A 16,866-nucleotide genomic window follows, 5' to 3' on the forward strand; every position below is an offset into this window, starting at 1 on the left:
GAAAGTAGATGGTGAAGTACTTTCCTGTCCACATATTCCCTGTAGAGATCTGGCGGCAAGCACATGGACCCCATTATAGTCTATGGGGATCCATGTGTTTTCACTGCACACTGCTTGCGAATGCATTCGGTAGTCCATTCGGGGGGTCCCCATGCGGACTCCCCTGAACGGATTACCAACACAGATGTGAACAAGGCCTTAGTTCTCAATGCATCTGTGTTACTTTCTAAAGTATAGGCTGCAGTTGTTATTGATGCTGAAAAATAGACAATTTGTGTTTTATTACTTTTTTACTGTCAATGAAATTAATAAAAAGATGATCTCTAAATTTTGCAAGGCAGATAGATCGATAGATGAGAGTATTTAGTGCAGCACAGATGTGATATCTAAATTAGTTGTTAATATAAAATACATTATAAAATAAGTTATATTATGATAATGTCATTGCTATTATTCTGGTCCAGGGTTATTATTTCCACACGGACAACCCTTTCAGGGAATGTTCTGGAGCCTTTGAAGAAGGAATGAAGAAACTGAAAGAAGGAGATTTGCCAGTGACCATCCTGTACTTAGAAGCTGCCATTTTACAAGACCCTAATGATGCAGAGGTAGCAAATTCCACATCGCTTTTTTACATAATAATTGCTTACCAGTTTAATTCTCAAGGTGATACGTGTTTCTTTCTAACGTCTGCGATGTAAAATTCTGCATGCTAATTATACAAAGGATGCTCGTTTAGAAAGCTCAATTAGGCTACAGAGAACGGATTAAAGTATAAAAGCCAATTAGTAAATTAATGTATCGGAAATCACCCTTGTTAATCCAGGCAATGGAAATTCCAGGAAGGATATGCTCTACTTTATACTGGGAGATGGTTTAAGAGACTTGTCAAGAAAGATTAGCTTAAATAATCCTAGACATAAGATTTATTTCTCAGGTTCTCTTGAAGAAATCAATTGCAGTGAAAGAAAGTCACTTGGCAGCAAAGTCGCCATCAGGGCAGTACATTTGGTACTGCAGTCAGGGGTCTAATCTAATGAAGGAGCCAGCACTTGGCTGCAGGATTACAGCTGCTGCTGAAGGGTCACTGCATGGGAATCATGAATTACACTTAATAGGCAATAATGTACAAACGTGGGGGTCCTCAGTTCAGGTTCCAGTTCATTCAAGTCTCCTCCAAAGACACCCATCACAAATATAGAGCACATTGTGCAAAAGAGTTTACTATATATAGAGAATAAATGAAATTAAAATTTTTTGGTTTTGCACAGAAAAACCTGTGCTATTGGAAAGTGGGTTGATGTTATCAGTGGCATTACTGCCAGGGTAGCAGTAGTAGTGGCTGCCACTGGGCCCAGGACATTAGGGGACCCAGTTTTTTTTTTTCGTGTTTTTTTTTCTTTTAATAGGTCATTACTTTTTGGCGTAACACCAGCAGGTAACGGGTCCTATTTACTTACCGATCCTCGCTCCTGCTCACTGCCGCCTGTACTTCCCTTCTGCAGATGCGGAGGTGGCTGTGATCAGAAGCGGAGGATTGGTAAGTGAAGCCGCGGGCCCACAAACCTCACAAACACTGTTATCATTATACTCTGGGGTCTTTTCAGACAATGTATATAGGCAATGTATATAGAGCCCAAAATCATCTGTATGTTAGATGGATACAAGCGTACTGTATAGCAAGTATACACCTAGCTTAAATTACATTGTATATACAGATGGTGTCTATACAATCTTCAAGCTGTGGTAGACCTAAGTTTAGCTCTTATAAGAGCTGTTACTGTAAGATTCCTGCCTAAATAATACTAATTCCTAGCTAACCCTGCCTGTATATCTATCCCTGTCTAGTTCACAGTCGCATCTGAACCGAATCTGACACCCTCTATTCTTATAAAGTGGAGGTCACCTGATTTAGTCAGCCAATGACTGTATACGGTTTTTTTTTTTTCGATGCCTACGTTGTCCTAGTTCCTGTCCCACCTCCCCTGCATAGTTATTGGTGTAAACAAAAACACCAGGGAAGGTGGGAGGGGAATCTAATTTTTACTGGTTTTACCACGTGGTATTTGAGTACGAATATTTCGAATACCGTAATATTCGATCGAATACCTACTTGATCGAGAACTACTTGCTCATCTCTTTTGCACATGACTGGCTAACTAGGTAGTGAATATAAGGAATAGAAGGCCACAGAGTCAGCTTTTTATTATTAATTATTATTATTATTATTATTATTATTATTAGTAGTAGTAGTTTTTTAACCTTCCAACAGTTTGTAAAATATATTTTCAGCTGACAACCCCTTTAATGCACGTAAAATAATAACCCCTTTCTATATGTGCTATAGTGACTACACAACATATTTTTCTGGATATTGCTTAAAAGGAACTTGTGGTGCTGAACATGCAATGTTATCTACCACAATAATGTTATGTAGCAGAACAAGCTGAGAATAGTTATATTTATATTGTGGTAAAATATTCAGCATAAATGTGTATTTTATTGAATGAAATGACTATACTGTCTATGCTTAGAAGTGCACTAGGTGGTCCTCCGCAGTGAGTGACAGCTTTCCACGTATTAGCATCCATATAGAGATAACTGTCAGTCACTATGTAAGACAACCTGCTGGGTCCTCTGCATAGGACAGATTATACTGAATCTTCTCCCAGAAATCTATATATCAGGCTGCTCGGCTTCTCCTGCTCTATAACGTGATGCCAGTAGGTTACACTGCTTTCTAATAATAAAGGGTTCCCTTTGAAAAAAATACAGAATTTTAACTATTTTATAAAGGAAAGTAATTGATTCACTTTCTATCTCCTTGCCATTACTTTTTAATAGGCTTGGCAGTACCTTGGCATCACCCAGGCGGAGAATGAAAATGAGCAGGCAGCCATTGTATCTCTACAGAGGTGAGTTGGTTCACTTTAATTTACATGAACTGAGACACGATACGCCTGACATATCCACATGCACACAAGGGGTTAACTTAAATGTATACTTAGATTACTTAAACTTTAGTGTGATCTCCTTTCTGTATATAAAACCCTAATTCACACCAAAGTGTTTTTTTATATAGCAAACCACTATTTTACATTCGACCATCCAACCAAATACTGTATGTCAGTGGTTACTAAAGTATAAATGATCTAGTGATGATCTGATGATAAAACGTCTTCCTTTTATGCACAAATGTTTGAAGTTTTCATGAATAACTTTGATTTAAAGCATTTTGCACAACTATGCAATGTTTTGTGTCCTAGGTGCTTACAGCTACAACCAAATAACCTAAAAGCACTAATGGCCTTAGCTGTCAGCTATACTAACATAGGGCACCAGAATGAAGCCTATGAAGCTCTGAAAACATGGATGAAACAGAATGCCAGATATAAATACCTAGTGAAGAGTAAATCAGAATCGCCCGACCTGACACGGAGGATGTCAAAATCTGTTTGGGAAAGGTGAGATTACTATAATAACAATGCCTTATAACAGTGGCCATCTGGAGTGCAGAAGCAGTGGTGTAATGCAGTTTCGGGTAAGTTTTACTGTAACTTAACAACATTACTAGGTAAGTCTCAATGTATTTTTTTTTTTATCTCTGTTTGATATATCTGTAGTGTCCAGAAATATAACAGTGTGGAGATGGTGCATGTGATGGAGGCCCAAGATCGCTGTTACACTGGGTGCGGTGGTTTTTGGAGCCAAATCCTCATATAGGCCTTAGGTGGCACAATGATGAGGGGGTCACATTGGACAATATTGAATGGCTCCCCTGCTGTAGGTCTCTTATGTGATGTTGAAGTCTACTAGAAACCACTAAACTCCCCATCTTCTAGAAACTTCATAGCAGAAGTTACTCCATTTACACAGCATTAGAAGAATGACTTGTTAACTCCTGAGTGACTAGCATAAAGCTGGGAACATGCAAAGTGTTACGCCGCCACATACTGTCTTCTCAGTGTACCTTTTAGACAAGAAAAAATGGCCACAAAGTAGATCGTAAAAGACTTAATAAACGGCAGCAGAGGTTACACAGCAGGTCTATCATATTAATGAATGGAAGTACAGCTTACCCATGATATAAACCACATAAGTAGAAGTAGGGGGGCAATAGAAGAAACCGCCGGCTCGCACCCGACGCGCACGTTTCGGCACACCTGCCTTCGTGCCAGACGAAGGCAGGCGTGCCGAAACGTGCGCGTCGGGTGCGAGCCGGCGGTTTCTTCTATTGTCTAAAAGTACTCAATGCTTACATACTTTTAGCTTAATTGCGCTCTTACCTTATTGCACTTTGCACTATATATACTATAGGATAAATTTGGCCTCCTTTTGGTAGCATTTGTATAATCTGGCCTTATGCTTTAGCTTACCTTGCTGGTTCATGTGGTACATACAGTCCTGTGAAAAAGTTTGGGCACCCCTATTAATCTTAATCATTTTTAGTTCTAAATATTTTGGTGTTTGCAGCAGCCATTTCAGTTTGATATATCTAATAACTGATGGACACAATAATATTTCAGGATTGAAATGAGATTTATTGTACTAACAGAAAATGTGCAATATGCATTAAACCAAAATTTGACCAGTGCAAAAGTATGGGCACCTCAACAGAAAAGTGACATTAATATTTAGTAGATCCTCCTTTTGCCTCTAGTCGCTTCCTGTAGCTTTTAATCAGTTCCTGGATCCTGGATGAAGGTATTTTGGACCATTCCTCTTTACAAAACAATTCAAGTTTAGTTAAGTTTTTTATGGTCACCGAGCATGGACAGCTCGCTCTCAAATGATCTGAAAACAAAGATTGTTCAACATAGTTGTTCAGGGGAAGGATACAAAAAGTTGTCTCAGAGTTTTAACCTGTCAGTTTCCACTGTGAGGAACATAGTAAGGAAATGGAAGACCACAGGGACAGTTCTTGTTAAGCCCAGAAGTGGCAGGCCAAGAAAAATACCAGAAAGGCAGAGAAGAAGAATGGTGAGAACAGTCAAGAACAATCCACAGACCACCTCCAAAGAGCTGCAGCATCATCTTGCTGCAGATGGTGTCACTGTGCATCGGTCAACAATACAGCGCACTTTGCACAAGGAGAAGCTGTATGGGAGAGTGATGAGAAAGAAGCCATTTCTGCAAGCACACCACAAACAGAGTCGCCTGAGGTATGCAAAAGCACATTTGGACAAGCCAGCTTCATTTTGGAAGAAGGTCCTGTGGACTGATGAAACAAAGATTGAGTTGTTTGGTCATACAAAAAGGCGTTATGCATGGCGTCCAAAAAAAACAGCATTCCAAGAAAAACACTTGCTACCCACTGTAAAATTTAGTGGAGGTTCCATCATGCTTTGGGGCTGTGTGGCCAATGCCGGCACCGGGAATCTTGTTAAAGTTGATGGTCACATGGATCCCACTCAGTATCAGCAGATTTTTGAGAATAATGTTCAAGAATCAGTGAAGTTGAAGTTACACCGGGGATGGATATTTCAGCAAGACAATGATCCAAAACACCGCTCCAAATCGACTCAGGCATTCATGCAGAGGAACAATTACAATGTTCTGGAATGGCCATCCCAGTCCCCAGACCTGAATATCATTGAATATCTGTGGGATGATGTCCATGCTCGGCCAGCATCAAACTTAACTGAACTGGAATTGTTTTTTAAAGAGGAATGGTCCAAATTACCTTCATCCAGGATCCAGGAACTGATTAAAAGCTACAGGAAGCAACTAGACGCTGTTATCTTTGCTAAAGGAGGATCTGCTAAATAGTAATGTCACTTTTCTGTTGAGGTGCCCATACTTTTGCACCGGTCAAATTTTGGTTTAATGCATATTGCACATTTTCTGTTAGTACAATAAACCTCATTTCAATCCTGAAATATTACTGTGTCCAAATGAAATGGCTGCTGCAAACACCAAAATATTTAGAACTAAAAATGATTAAGATTAATAGGGGTGCCCAAACTTTTTCATAGGACTGTATATATCCTGTTTACCACTCACGTTTAACTACATTTAATAACTATCCTGGGCAGTATTGGACTCTTTGCTGTGCTCTTTTTTTGTACATTTATCTGTGTTACTCGCATCATCTATTTTGTATAACTTTTTAATGTGATACTATTAAAGTTTGTATATTCCTATTACGAGTTTTGGTCTATTTTTGACCTCACTATTTTGAGTGTCTGTATACCTATTTCTTTGTTTTTTCTCCATTAGTTTGTGGTATAGACACGGTTTTAGATGTAGGACCCTACTTTGGGAACATACTATGTGTCTCAAAACTATATTTAGTTTTTCCCTCTTATGTGCTAGGTTTGTTTTCATCTTATTCTGTGGATAGTAGATACATGTCTTTAAATTGACAATCCCCGTAAATCTGGTTTCTTCCTTCTGGAGGAGAACTATATTGCACCCCTTTTCCAAGGGAACACTGCCCTAAAGATTCCCTCTGCTAGGATGATGCAATTGATATACACTCACCGGCCACTTTATTAGGTACACCTGTCCAACTGCTCGTTAACACTTAATTTCTAATCAGCCAATCACATGGCGGCGACTCAGTGCATTTAGGCATGTAGACATGGTCAAGACAATCTCCTGCAGTTCAAACCGAGCATCAGTATGGGGAAGAAAGGTGATTTGAGTGCCTTTGAACGTGGCATGGTTGTTGGTGCCAGAAGGGCTGGTCTGAGTATTTCAGAAACTGCTGATCTACTGGGATTTTCACGCACAACCATCTCTAGGGTTTACAGAGAATGGTCCGAAAAAGAAAAAACATTCAGTGAGCGGCAGTTCAGAGCATCTCTGAACGCACAGTACGTCGAACTTTGAGGCAGATGGGCTACAGCAGCAGAAGACCACACCGGGTGCCACTCCTTTCAGCTAAGAACAGGAAACTGAGGCTACAATTTGCACAAGCTCATCGAAATTGGACAATTGAAGATTGAAAAAACGTTGCCTGGTCTGATGAGTCTCGATTTCTGCTGCGACATTCGGATGGTAGGGTCAGAATTTGGCGTCAACAACATGAAAGCATGGATCCATCCTGCCTTGTATCAACGGTTCAGGCTGGTGGTGGTGGTGTCATGGTGTGGGGAATATTTTCTTGGCACTCTTTGGGCCCCTTGGTACCAATTGAGCATCGTTGCAACGCCAAAGCCTACCTGAGTATTGTTGCTGACCATGTCCATCCCTTTATGACCACAATGTACCCAACATCTGATGGCTACTTTCAGCAGGATAATGCGCCATGTCATAAAGCTGGAATCATCTCAGACTGGTTTCTTGAACATGACAATGAGTTCACTGTACTCCAATGGCCTCCACAGTCACCAGATCTCAATCCAATAGAGCATCTTTGGGATGTGGTGGAACGGGAGATTCGCATCATGGATGTGCAGCCGACAAATCTGCGGCAACTGTGTGATGCCATCATGTCAATATGGACCAAAATCTCTGAGGAATGCTTCCAGCACCTTGTTGAATCTATGCCATGAAGAATTGAGGCAGTTCTGAAGGCAAAAGGGGGTCCAACCCGTTACTAGCATGGTGTACCTAATAAAGTGGCCGGTGAGTGTATATGCTGTGTTCTAAACTGTTTTATTAATGTGCTTTATGTTTTCTACCATTCTATACTGCTTAACACTGGCTTTATGTAACAGACAGCAGATTGTGGACCTACTGTGTTACCCAACTGGTTTGAATTGGGGCCATCTTTAAGAGGCTATCCTAGCAGACTTTGCAGCTTTCACCCTTTATCTCCCACACAATGATCTGGACTTCACTCTGGGCAGTCTTTAAGTTTTCTATCTTATGAGGTGGTTTGGTAGAAGCTGACCCGGTAGTACAGGTTTAGTGTACCACTAAAACAGGTAAAATGCTAAGTGTGAACATAGACTAAAAACAGGACAGACATAATATATGTACAGCCTAAATTCTGACGGGAATAAATACGAGAACATAAAGACATTTATTGCAGATGCCAGGGGGTAACAAAGATATATTGTAGATTGCAAAGGCCATAGGTAACAAAGATATATTGCAGAAAGTAAAAGCCACAGGTAATAAATATATTGAAGAAGCCAGAGGCCACAGTTAACAGAGATACTTCAGACAAAACATTAGGACAGGCACAGATCAGGACAAAGTACAGACGAGACAGGCAGAGACTCTGGCATTAGACAAAACAGCATTATACATAAAACAGATCATGAACAGACTACTGAACTCATTGCTCAGCCAAAACGGGGCTAAAGAATCCAATTTGTTACCTGGTTTGAGTTTTGAGACAGAGTTATCAACCAAACTAGAAACACCCATCTGCAAAGAACATTGAATGAAATTTATCAAGACTGGCATTTAATATGTGCTTTAGTGACATGTACTTAACACACGTGCCTCGGAACATAGTCTGCCTCCCATGTCTCAGAAACTCAAATCTACACAAGCTAGGAGGTGGCGTCAATTTGAGCTAATATTTATTCCAGATTCTGATATAAATGTCAAACACAAAAAAACCTCAAATTTTTTCTACAGTAGGGGATATGACAGATTTACCCCATGGTTTCCCAGTTGTTACTACTGATAGTAAAGAATAGGATTGTAATTAGGCACCAAAGCTGAACTCTATAACTATGGCAGGGGACATGACATTTGTGGCGCCAGTCACTCCTGAACTTTTCTTTGTACACTAACCGCCTCCTTAAAGATGGAACTGTTTGTACAATTTGATTCTCATTTGCTTTAGGCACTTATTGGATAAAGCTTTATTTCCAGAGGTTACTTTGCCTTAGTAAGGAAGGTCAGCTCCTGGAAATAGTTTGTATTGACAGCAGATATCTCCAAGCTTTAGGGAATGTGTTCACTAAGCTGAAAACCTGAGAGCATGCTGTATGAATACTTGAAACCACTTCACTGCTACGGGGATTGTGTTCATCATGTAGCAGATTGAAGATTACATCTGACTATGATTGTTTGATAATTCGGGGTAAAGCCCCACGTAGCCAAACTCAGCTAATAAAACACATTGCGCAGTTTCTTCTGCGTTTTTCAGTCCCCTATTAAATCATATGCCAGCACTTGCAATTCCACAGCTAAAAATGAACATACTGTGATGCATGCGGCTTTACGGCAAGATTTTTTTCCCTGCAATGAGTGGATGAGATAAAATCTCATTCACTTTGCTGGTACTGTGCTGGTAAAATGCAGCATTTTTTTCCCACTACATTTCTGCAACAACCAAAAACATGGTTATACCATGGGATAAAGAATAAATAGCTAATCGTGGTGGTATTATCTCTGAGGCCCCCAATGATCCTGAGAACAAGGTTGTTTTACCACCACTGGGAAAAGCCATAGGACAAGCAGCTGAACCCTCTGGTGGATGGAGACTTGCCCCTGCTCCCATTCACTTTAGTAGGAGTGTCAGAGATAGGCAAAGTACAGTATTCAGCTATTGCCAATACTCCCTTTCAAGTAAGAGGGAGTTGATATGCGTCTTGGTCCACTGGAGTTTGGTAACTTTTTCCAGCAGGGGTAAAACACCCCCATTCTCAAGAGTATTGGGGTTCTGATATTTTGTGGCAGACCCCATTTAAGTAAAGGAAACATCAAATATTTCTCATTACTGTGATGTGTACTTTGATGTTAACTTGTAGTCAGTAATGACAAATTGGCTGGACATAATCTGTGTACTTAAGTAAAAGAACCAAAGGAACACTGAACACTGAAAGCGGCTATGGTCCCATTTGGAAGACCATATGGCAACACCAAAAGCATCAAGGCCACGATATTTCTTTTGCAGTTCTATGGTTTTAAGCCTGTTTATCCTCCATTTATTCTACATTAGATCTGCCGTTCTCTGATTAACCCTTTGCATGATAATTATAATGAATTGGTACGTTTATTTTGTAGTTTTAATTTTTACTCATCTGTTATGATCTTACTAAAATGAAACCTTACTATCTCTTACAATGGAGTTGTCTGCCAGATAATCTTTCAGATACTGTTACATGATACAATCATTGTGATTGGGGAAACAGTTTGGTAGAAATCTTGCAGTACTATTGTAAAAAAGTCTTTTATCACAGATAGTAGAGAAGTATGGAGGCCACTAAGCTACTAAACACCATCCCTCAAATTAGAACACTTGTGAAGTGAAAAGATTGTGTATCATCAGCTATCATTTCTATATTATTAGACATTTTTATTATATGAGGTCTTTTTGGGGTCTATTTTTTAACAATGTAGAATTGTTGATCAGAATGAACTGCATTGATTATTATAAACTAGGTTTTGCATAATGCATTGCTTTGCAGTAACAGACTAACACTCGGTTCACACTAGCCTTGTCTGTCAATTGTTCTTGTCAGACAAAAGTACAATGGAGAGGTGGGCTGCTAAAATAGTGGTAACACATGGAGTCCATACGACACCATTGACTATAATTGGGTCCTTAGTGCAGGACTTTTTTTTCCTCCAATTTTCAGGTGGACACTGTGATGGAGTCCCCAATAGAGATTATGTTACAGATGTGAACATAGCCTGAATTTGCCGTTGTCTAAGGTGATAATTCATTAAACCTAAAACTTTTTTTTATTTCAGTACGTCTCTGGAAGAGGTGAAGGAACTGTACTTGGACGCAGCACATCAGAATGGTGATTTAATAGATCCTGATTTGCAGACAGGACTGGGAGTCTTATTCAACCTTAGTGGAGAGTTTGATAGAGCTGTGGATGCTTTCAACTCTGCCTTAATGGTCCGACCAGATGTAAGCAGTTTCTAAGAATTTCAAAAATTGGCAATGGCATGACTATTTTTCACAATTTAAGTTGGCTATGACGTTGTTATTGCTTAATGAGGTTCTCTGAGGTTTACACAAAAGATAGCACTGGCTGCCATTATATTTTTACAGTTAAACCCCCATAAGTAAAACCCATTCTGCTGTTTTTCTCTGATTATTCACCCAATTTCCAAAGAACGTCTTTAGGTTGAGGCTGCACATTGTGGAAAAGCTGTGTTTTTGTTTAGCCAAAGCCAGGAGTGGATTTAGCAGAAGAGAGAAGTATAAGTGCTCACTTCATAATTCCCGTTCCTTTCGAAGCCTCTTGGCTTTAGCTCAAAAAAATAAAAAAAATTACACAAAATTTGCAATAAAATGCACAGTTTTTCTGATTTGTGGCTTCAACCTTAGGCTTAAGCTCCCATGTTGTAGAATCGCACAAATGAAATAAAATTAACCTGTTAATTTTAATATTTTGATTGTGGAATCACAAGTGTTTTCCCTATATATTGAACAGTGAAACAAACTCAAAGAAAAAATATATAGATAGATAGATAGATGGATGGATGGATGGATGGATAGATAGATAGATAGATAGATAGATAGATAGATAGATAGATAGATAGATAGATAGATAGATAGATAATATTCATCAGGGGTTAATGCCTAGATAGTATAATATCAATAAACCCTACAGCAGTACACATAACCGGTCCTCATTGATGTAGTCCTAATATCAATACGGACACTTTGTGTGTACTCTATAGAGTTTATTGATATTTGAATGTAAGTGTATTTGATATATTGTATTTTTCCATCAAACAGCACCATAAAGCATTTTTCATCAATTCATCCTAAAATTAATACCACAATATTACATGATTTATGTCTGTGTTTTTATTTTTTCTTATTTCTTGGCAGGACTATTCATTATGGAACCGTCTAGGTGCAACATTAGCAAATGGAGATCGAAGTGAAGAAGCTGTAGAAGCCTATACAAAAGCTCTGGAAATACAACCAGGTTTCATTAGATGCAGATACAATTTAGGAATAAGCTGTATTAACCTTGGAGCTTACAGGTTAGCATTGCCAAGAGTAAAACATAGAACTTGATATACTGTATTTAGATCCCAGTGTGATGAAGATTTCTTCACCATAACTTTCACTACTTGTTCCTAACCAAGACCCACCAGACCCATCTCTATAACCTCATTCATCCAATCTCACCCATAATTTTTGTTTCTAAATATAGATTTATTAGAAATGTTTCATACATAAGCATGAAAAAACAAAACCTAAAACAACATGATTTAACATTGGTGTGGTCAACACAACTTCTCTAACCCTGTCAATGCGGGACACAATTGGATAGAAACCAATGTGGTGCACCACAACTAAATGCACTATGAGTGGGGAGTCAAAGGGGAGGCAAGACAAAGGCACAAAGAGGAAAGAGCATGAAGAGGAATAAAACAAGTGAGAACTGACAAGGTCAAACATTCTCTGAACATTGGTGGAAGATGTGGAGATTACAATTAATCCTATGGGTCCCATATGGTTCTTTCCTATGGTTCCTTAATATTGATGTGGCTTATTGTTAACTGAGGCAGTCAGGTGTTCCATACCACAGACATCACATATCCTAAAAAGTAGTTCCCATCTAGAGGTGGGGAGGGTAAAGATTGTCTCCAGTAACGGGCCATTTAGAGGCAGTGGGAAGGTGGAGAAAGCTGACTGAAGGAACCCTCACCTTAAATCAGTTCCTTCATCTCCAAGTTCCTAGAGCATGCTTAGTGCAAAGATGTATCTAGACCTGGTACACTAAGCTTCACTACATGAAGACCCACTATAGCAAGCAATAATTAAAGGGACACTTCTAAATACAACAACCATCTTTGGAATATGAATCACGCTTCAGTAGGCATGACTCCAGCAAGGAAGCTGTGACTACTCACATAAACGTTCCATGCAGATGACTAATTGGGGCAATTTCCATATTGAATATAAGTTTGTTGCTTACACCATGTGTTTTCACAATGTTATGACTGTAGAGTTTTAGTTTGGAAAATCCAAGTAACAAGTTTTCTTTAAGTAAGGCTAATGGGTGTATTATAGAAAGATCCTTCTTCTATTTGCTAGTGAGAAGTTTCAAAGAATGTCGATAAAAGGATTTTATAGTAGTATATAATCAATCCGTTGGTGATAACAGCTTATCCCTTGTAATAGAAAAGAGATACAATGGTAATTGAACTTTTGTACAAGAGAACTAATACCTATGTAGGCTTACCTGCAGTCTCACACATTGATGGTTTGTGAAAACTACAGTCTGCAACATTAGTAGGAAAAGAGTTTCGTGTGTGGTAGTGATTCCAGTGGACCTGCAGCAACCCATTGGAATAAACACAGAGGCTGGGAGTAGTATTACTTAAAACAAAAGATGCACAGAGTTAACGGGGGTCTGAGTTGTACCTGACAGTGGTGGTAGTTGTTCCCTTGGCGCATGGCCTAATGGTCTTCAGTGCTCTGGAGCCAGATGGGGGTTGGAATTTCCATTGTGTCGAAGAAATGAAACTCTCTCTCTCTCTCTCTCTCTCTCTCTCTCTCTCTCTCTCTCTCTCACCCTCTCTCTGTCTTACCCTTCATTCATATCTGTGTTTGGTAATCTGTTCGGGGGATTCCGCATGGGGACCCCCTGAACAGAATATCAAACGCAATTACAAGCGCTGTGCAGTGAAAGCACACGGACCCCATAGACTATAATGAACTAATGAACTACTTTCCTGTCCGCATATTCTGTGCGGAGATCTGGCAGCAAGCACACGGACCCCATTATAATCTATGGGGATCCCTGTGCTTTTACTGCACAGCACTCACAGTTGTGTTTGCTATTCCATTCGGGGGGGATCCCCATGCAGACTCCCCCGAACAGACTAACAACACAGATGTGAAAGAGGGGTGAGGATAAGTTCACACTGAGTTTTTTTTGGTCAGGGTTTTGAGGCCATATTCGCCTCGAAACCCTGACCAAAAAGACAGCTCCCAGGTCGCTCAGGTATTTTTTCCGGGAGCCATTTCTTCCGGCTCCCACAAAAAATAAGCGAGGTGCTCATTCTTCAGGCTGAGTCACCTCGTGATTCGACCTGAAGACACTCCCTCCTCCGGACTAAGCCCATTCATTGGTCCTAATCTGGAGCAGAGTGCGTGGTTCAATGTCGGTGCAGTGCACTGGCTTTCAGTTGCGGCTACCCGGTTTTTGGATCCGCCTCAGGTTCCGATCCAAAAAAAACCTGTGTGAACTTACCCTAACAGTTTTTGATTTCAACTCAGGGCTGCAAGGCAGTTGCAGTAGTTCAGCTCTAGATCCACATTCTAGCAACCTTCCTCTATGGAAGTTGGAAGACTCTGTATTCTCCCCCCCTCTAGGACTTGCCGAATGGATTTTACCAATATCTCAGATCTCCCAATACTGGTTAAGAAATACAACTATATACACAGTGGCACAAAACAGTATAAACACATCACAAACAGTTTAACAATGTCCATTGGGATTTTCATCCATCACCTCTGACTGAATACTATCCCATGACTACAGTTCATTATGATTGTATTTCTGCACACTAAAGGATATCACATTGAAATAGATTATGTTTAGCATGATGACTACTTTATAGATTTATTACAATGTGATTTTACTTCATGCTGTATGGCTTATAATGTATATCTTTGCTTTTTAGAGAGGCTGTTAGCAACTTCTTGACAGCTCTGACTCTGCAGAGGAAAAGTAGAACTCATCAGCAAGTTCAGCATCCTGTAATCTCAGGCAACATTTGGGCTGCACTCAGGATAGCATTATCCATGATGGACCAACCAGAACTTTTTCATGCCGCCAACGTGGGAGACTTGGATGTCCTCCTAAGGGCATTTAATATAGAATCTTGAAAATGTGGCTGGGCCTCAAGAACAGTCTTTTTTTTTTACTAAGAAAGTAATGCTCAGTGTATACAGCTGAGCATGATATTCAATACTTCCACCGGATGATAACTTGGCTTTTTCCCCAAAGCTTGCTGGGTTATATCTGACACAAAAAGCACAATAAGTTGTACATGTATCCTACTTTATGAACAATTTGAAAAGATATATCTTTCGACTAATGAATATTTACATAGAAATATTCTTCTAGTAAATGACTGGTATACAGGGGACCTATTGCATTTTCTGGCATTTGTTACAGTTACCTGCTGTTCTTCTTCATTCATTATTGGATGTCAATGTTTTGAAGGTGCTTTCTATATAAACTAGCACTGCGACCACCTGCAGAACATGGAAGAACTTCGGATCAGTGCATGAGGATCTATATATCGTTCACAGCCTGTATGATCTTTAAACATGTTAGTAGATATGATGTAGTTTTATTAGTACTGTTTTGCATAACCCGATAGGAGGTAAATTTAGGGTTGCGCCTTCCAAGAAAAATAACCTATACGATCCAATGCATGTCCCAATAAACCTACAGGAATATCATGTGCAGCGGAGGGTGCTGCCAGAATGACGTAGTTGCCTTTGTTATCAGATATATCAGTCGTATTGTCCGCAGGTATAGCCAACTGCCAAATTTGATATTGACTTTACTTTATCTACACAATCAGGAAGTTGCACTGACTGAGGCTATAACATGCCTGTTGTGACTGTACGTTTGCACTTTAGTCTATGATTTATTTATGCAATGTTTTTTGCATTGAGTAGTAATGAAGAATTGAAAAGTCTGGCCAATATGGCAGATAGGACCAAATATACTTATTTTGTAGACATTTAGTTCCACCAATTTTATGTACTCTGGGGTACAAAGTGTAGAAAATAGAAAGGAATGCTATAAAAACGTCTTCATACTGACTTGAATTAGGCAGTTTATGGTTCTCCAGAATTCCACGTCAACCAATGGTAACCTGAGATTAGCATGGCAAGCTGGAACTTGCTATTTAATTCTACCGTAGGACCAAAGGATGCCTAAACTACTGCTAAGTATCCGTTATGATATTATGTAATAAACCAATAGCATTCCAGTATTTTCATGATATAGGGCCTTATAAAGTTCAAAAATCTTGTGATCGAAAAAATAGTTCTACTTATATTTATATTACATGATAATTCTATTTGCATTATATTATAAATATCTATTTTGCAAAATATTTGTTGCTTATTTTTAACTTCGATTATATGAAATTAGCAATGGGAATGCTTCTTTAAATAGCGTGTAGTGTGCATGCTAATATGTTAGAAATGGAAAGGTATTTCATATCTCAGACAGAGCTAACATTTCTGAATATGGTTTAATGCTGTAAACATGGCCCCATAGTTACACATCCAGTCTAGGTTACGTGCACACTTGTCTGTCCCCTTCTATTGACATCTATTCTTGTTTTTGTTAACAAAAATTATAACTGTTGAGCTTTTTTTTTTTTTACATTTTCCACTGTGCTAGTCATTTTCATTTACAATATACAGTATCTATAAGAGAGAGGGGAGTAGAAAGTACGTTGGAAGGTACAGGGAACTGTGACCATGTAATATTGTATTTCAGTTCAGATTAAATCCATTGTACCTGCAATTCAACCATTTGCAAATTATAGAAGGCAATATAATCCCTTGTTAAACACAAAATAACCCCATACCTAACCCTATATGAATTCATTGAAACATTACATTTTTATGTAACTTTATAAGAGACAAGTTAAGGGTAAGTTAAGCGGCATTCACACTGCCGCTGCTGTTCGCCCCGGTGTCCGCTGTAAACCCTGGGGAAACCAGACAGCAGACAGCTTGCAAGTGGTTGGCTTTGAAACCCATTCATTTGAATGGGTTTTAAAGGTGACTGCCTGTGTGCATTTTCAGCCTCTTCGGTTTCCAGGTGGAGAGGCTGAAAACATACACAGACAGTCATCCTTTAAAACCCATTCAAATGAATGGGTTTCAAAGCCAACCGCTTGCAAGCTGTCTGCTGTCTGATTTCCCCAGGGTTTACAGTGGACACCCCAGGGCGAACAGCAGCGCTAGTGGGAACCCAGCGTTACTTTGTTACCATTGAG

At 39.4% G+C, this 16,866-nt stretch overlaps 1 protein-coding gene across 3 annotated transcripts in view; it reads left to right on the plus strand.

Moving 5' to 3' along the window:
- Positions 1-16,224, plus strand: part of PEX5L (peroxisomal biogenesis factor 5 like) — a 231,033-nt gene extending 214,809 nt beyond the window's left edge. For all 3 annotated transcript variants that reach the window (XM_075268640.1, XM_075268641.1, XM_075268642.1), the window contains 6 exons: positions 465-608; positions 2,845-2,915; positions 3,267-3,464; positions 10,606-10,771; positions 11,705-11,862; positions 14,518-16,224. In XM_075268640.1, coding sequence (XP_075124741.1) covers positions 465-608; positions 2,845-2,915; positions 3,267-3,464; positions 10,606-10,771; positions 11,705-11,862; positions 14,518-14,722 — 942 coding nt within the window. In that variant the 3' untranslated portion in view covers positions 14,723-16,224. The remainder of the gene's footprint in view (positions 1-464; positions 609-2,844; positions 2,916-3,266; positions 3,465-10,605; positions 10,772-11,704; positions 11,863-14,517) is intronic.
- Positions 16,225-16,866: the final 642 nt, after the last annotated feature.

The sequence above is a fragment of the Leptodactylus fuscus genome, chromosome 3 (assembly GCF_031893055.1).
Source record: "Leptodactylus fuscus isolate aLepFus1 chromosome 3, aLepFus1.hap2, whole genome shotgun sequence".
Lineage (NCBI taxonomy): Eukaryota > Metazoa > Chordata > Amphibia > Anura > Leptodactylidae > Leptodactylus > Leptodactylus fuscus.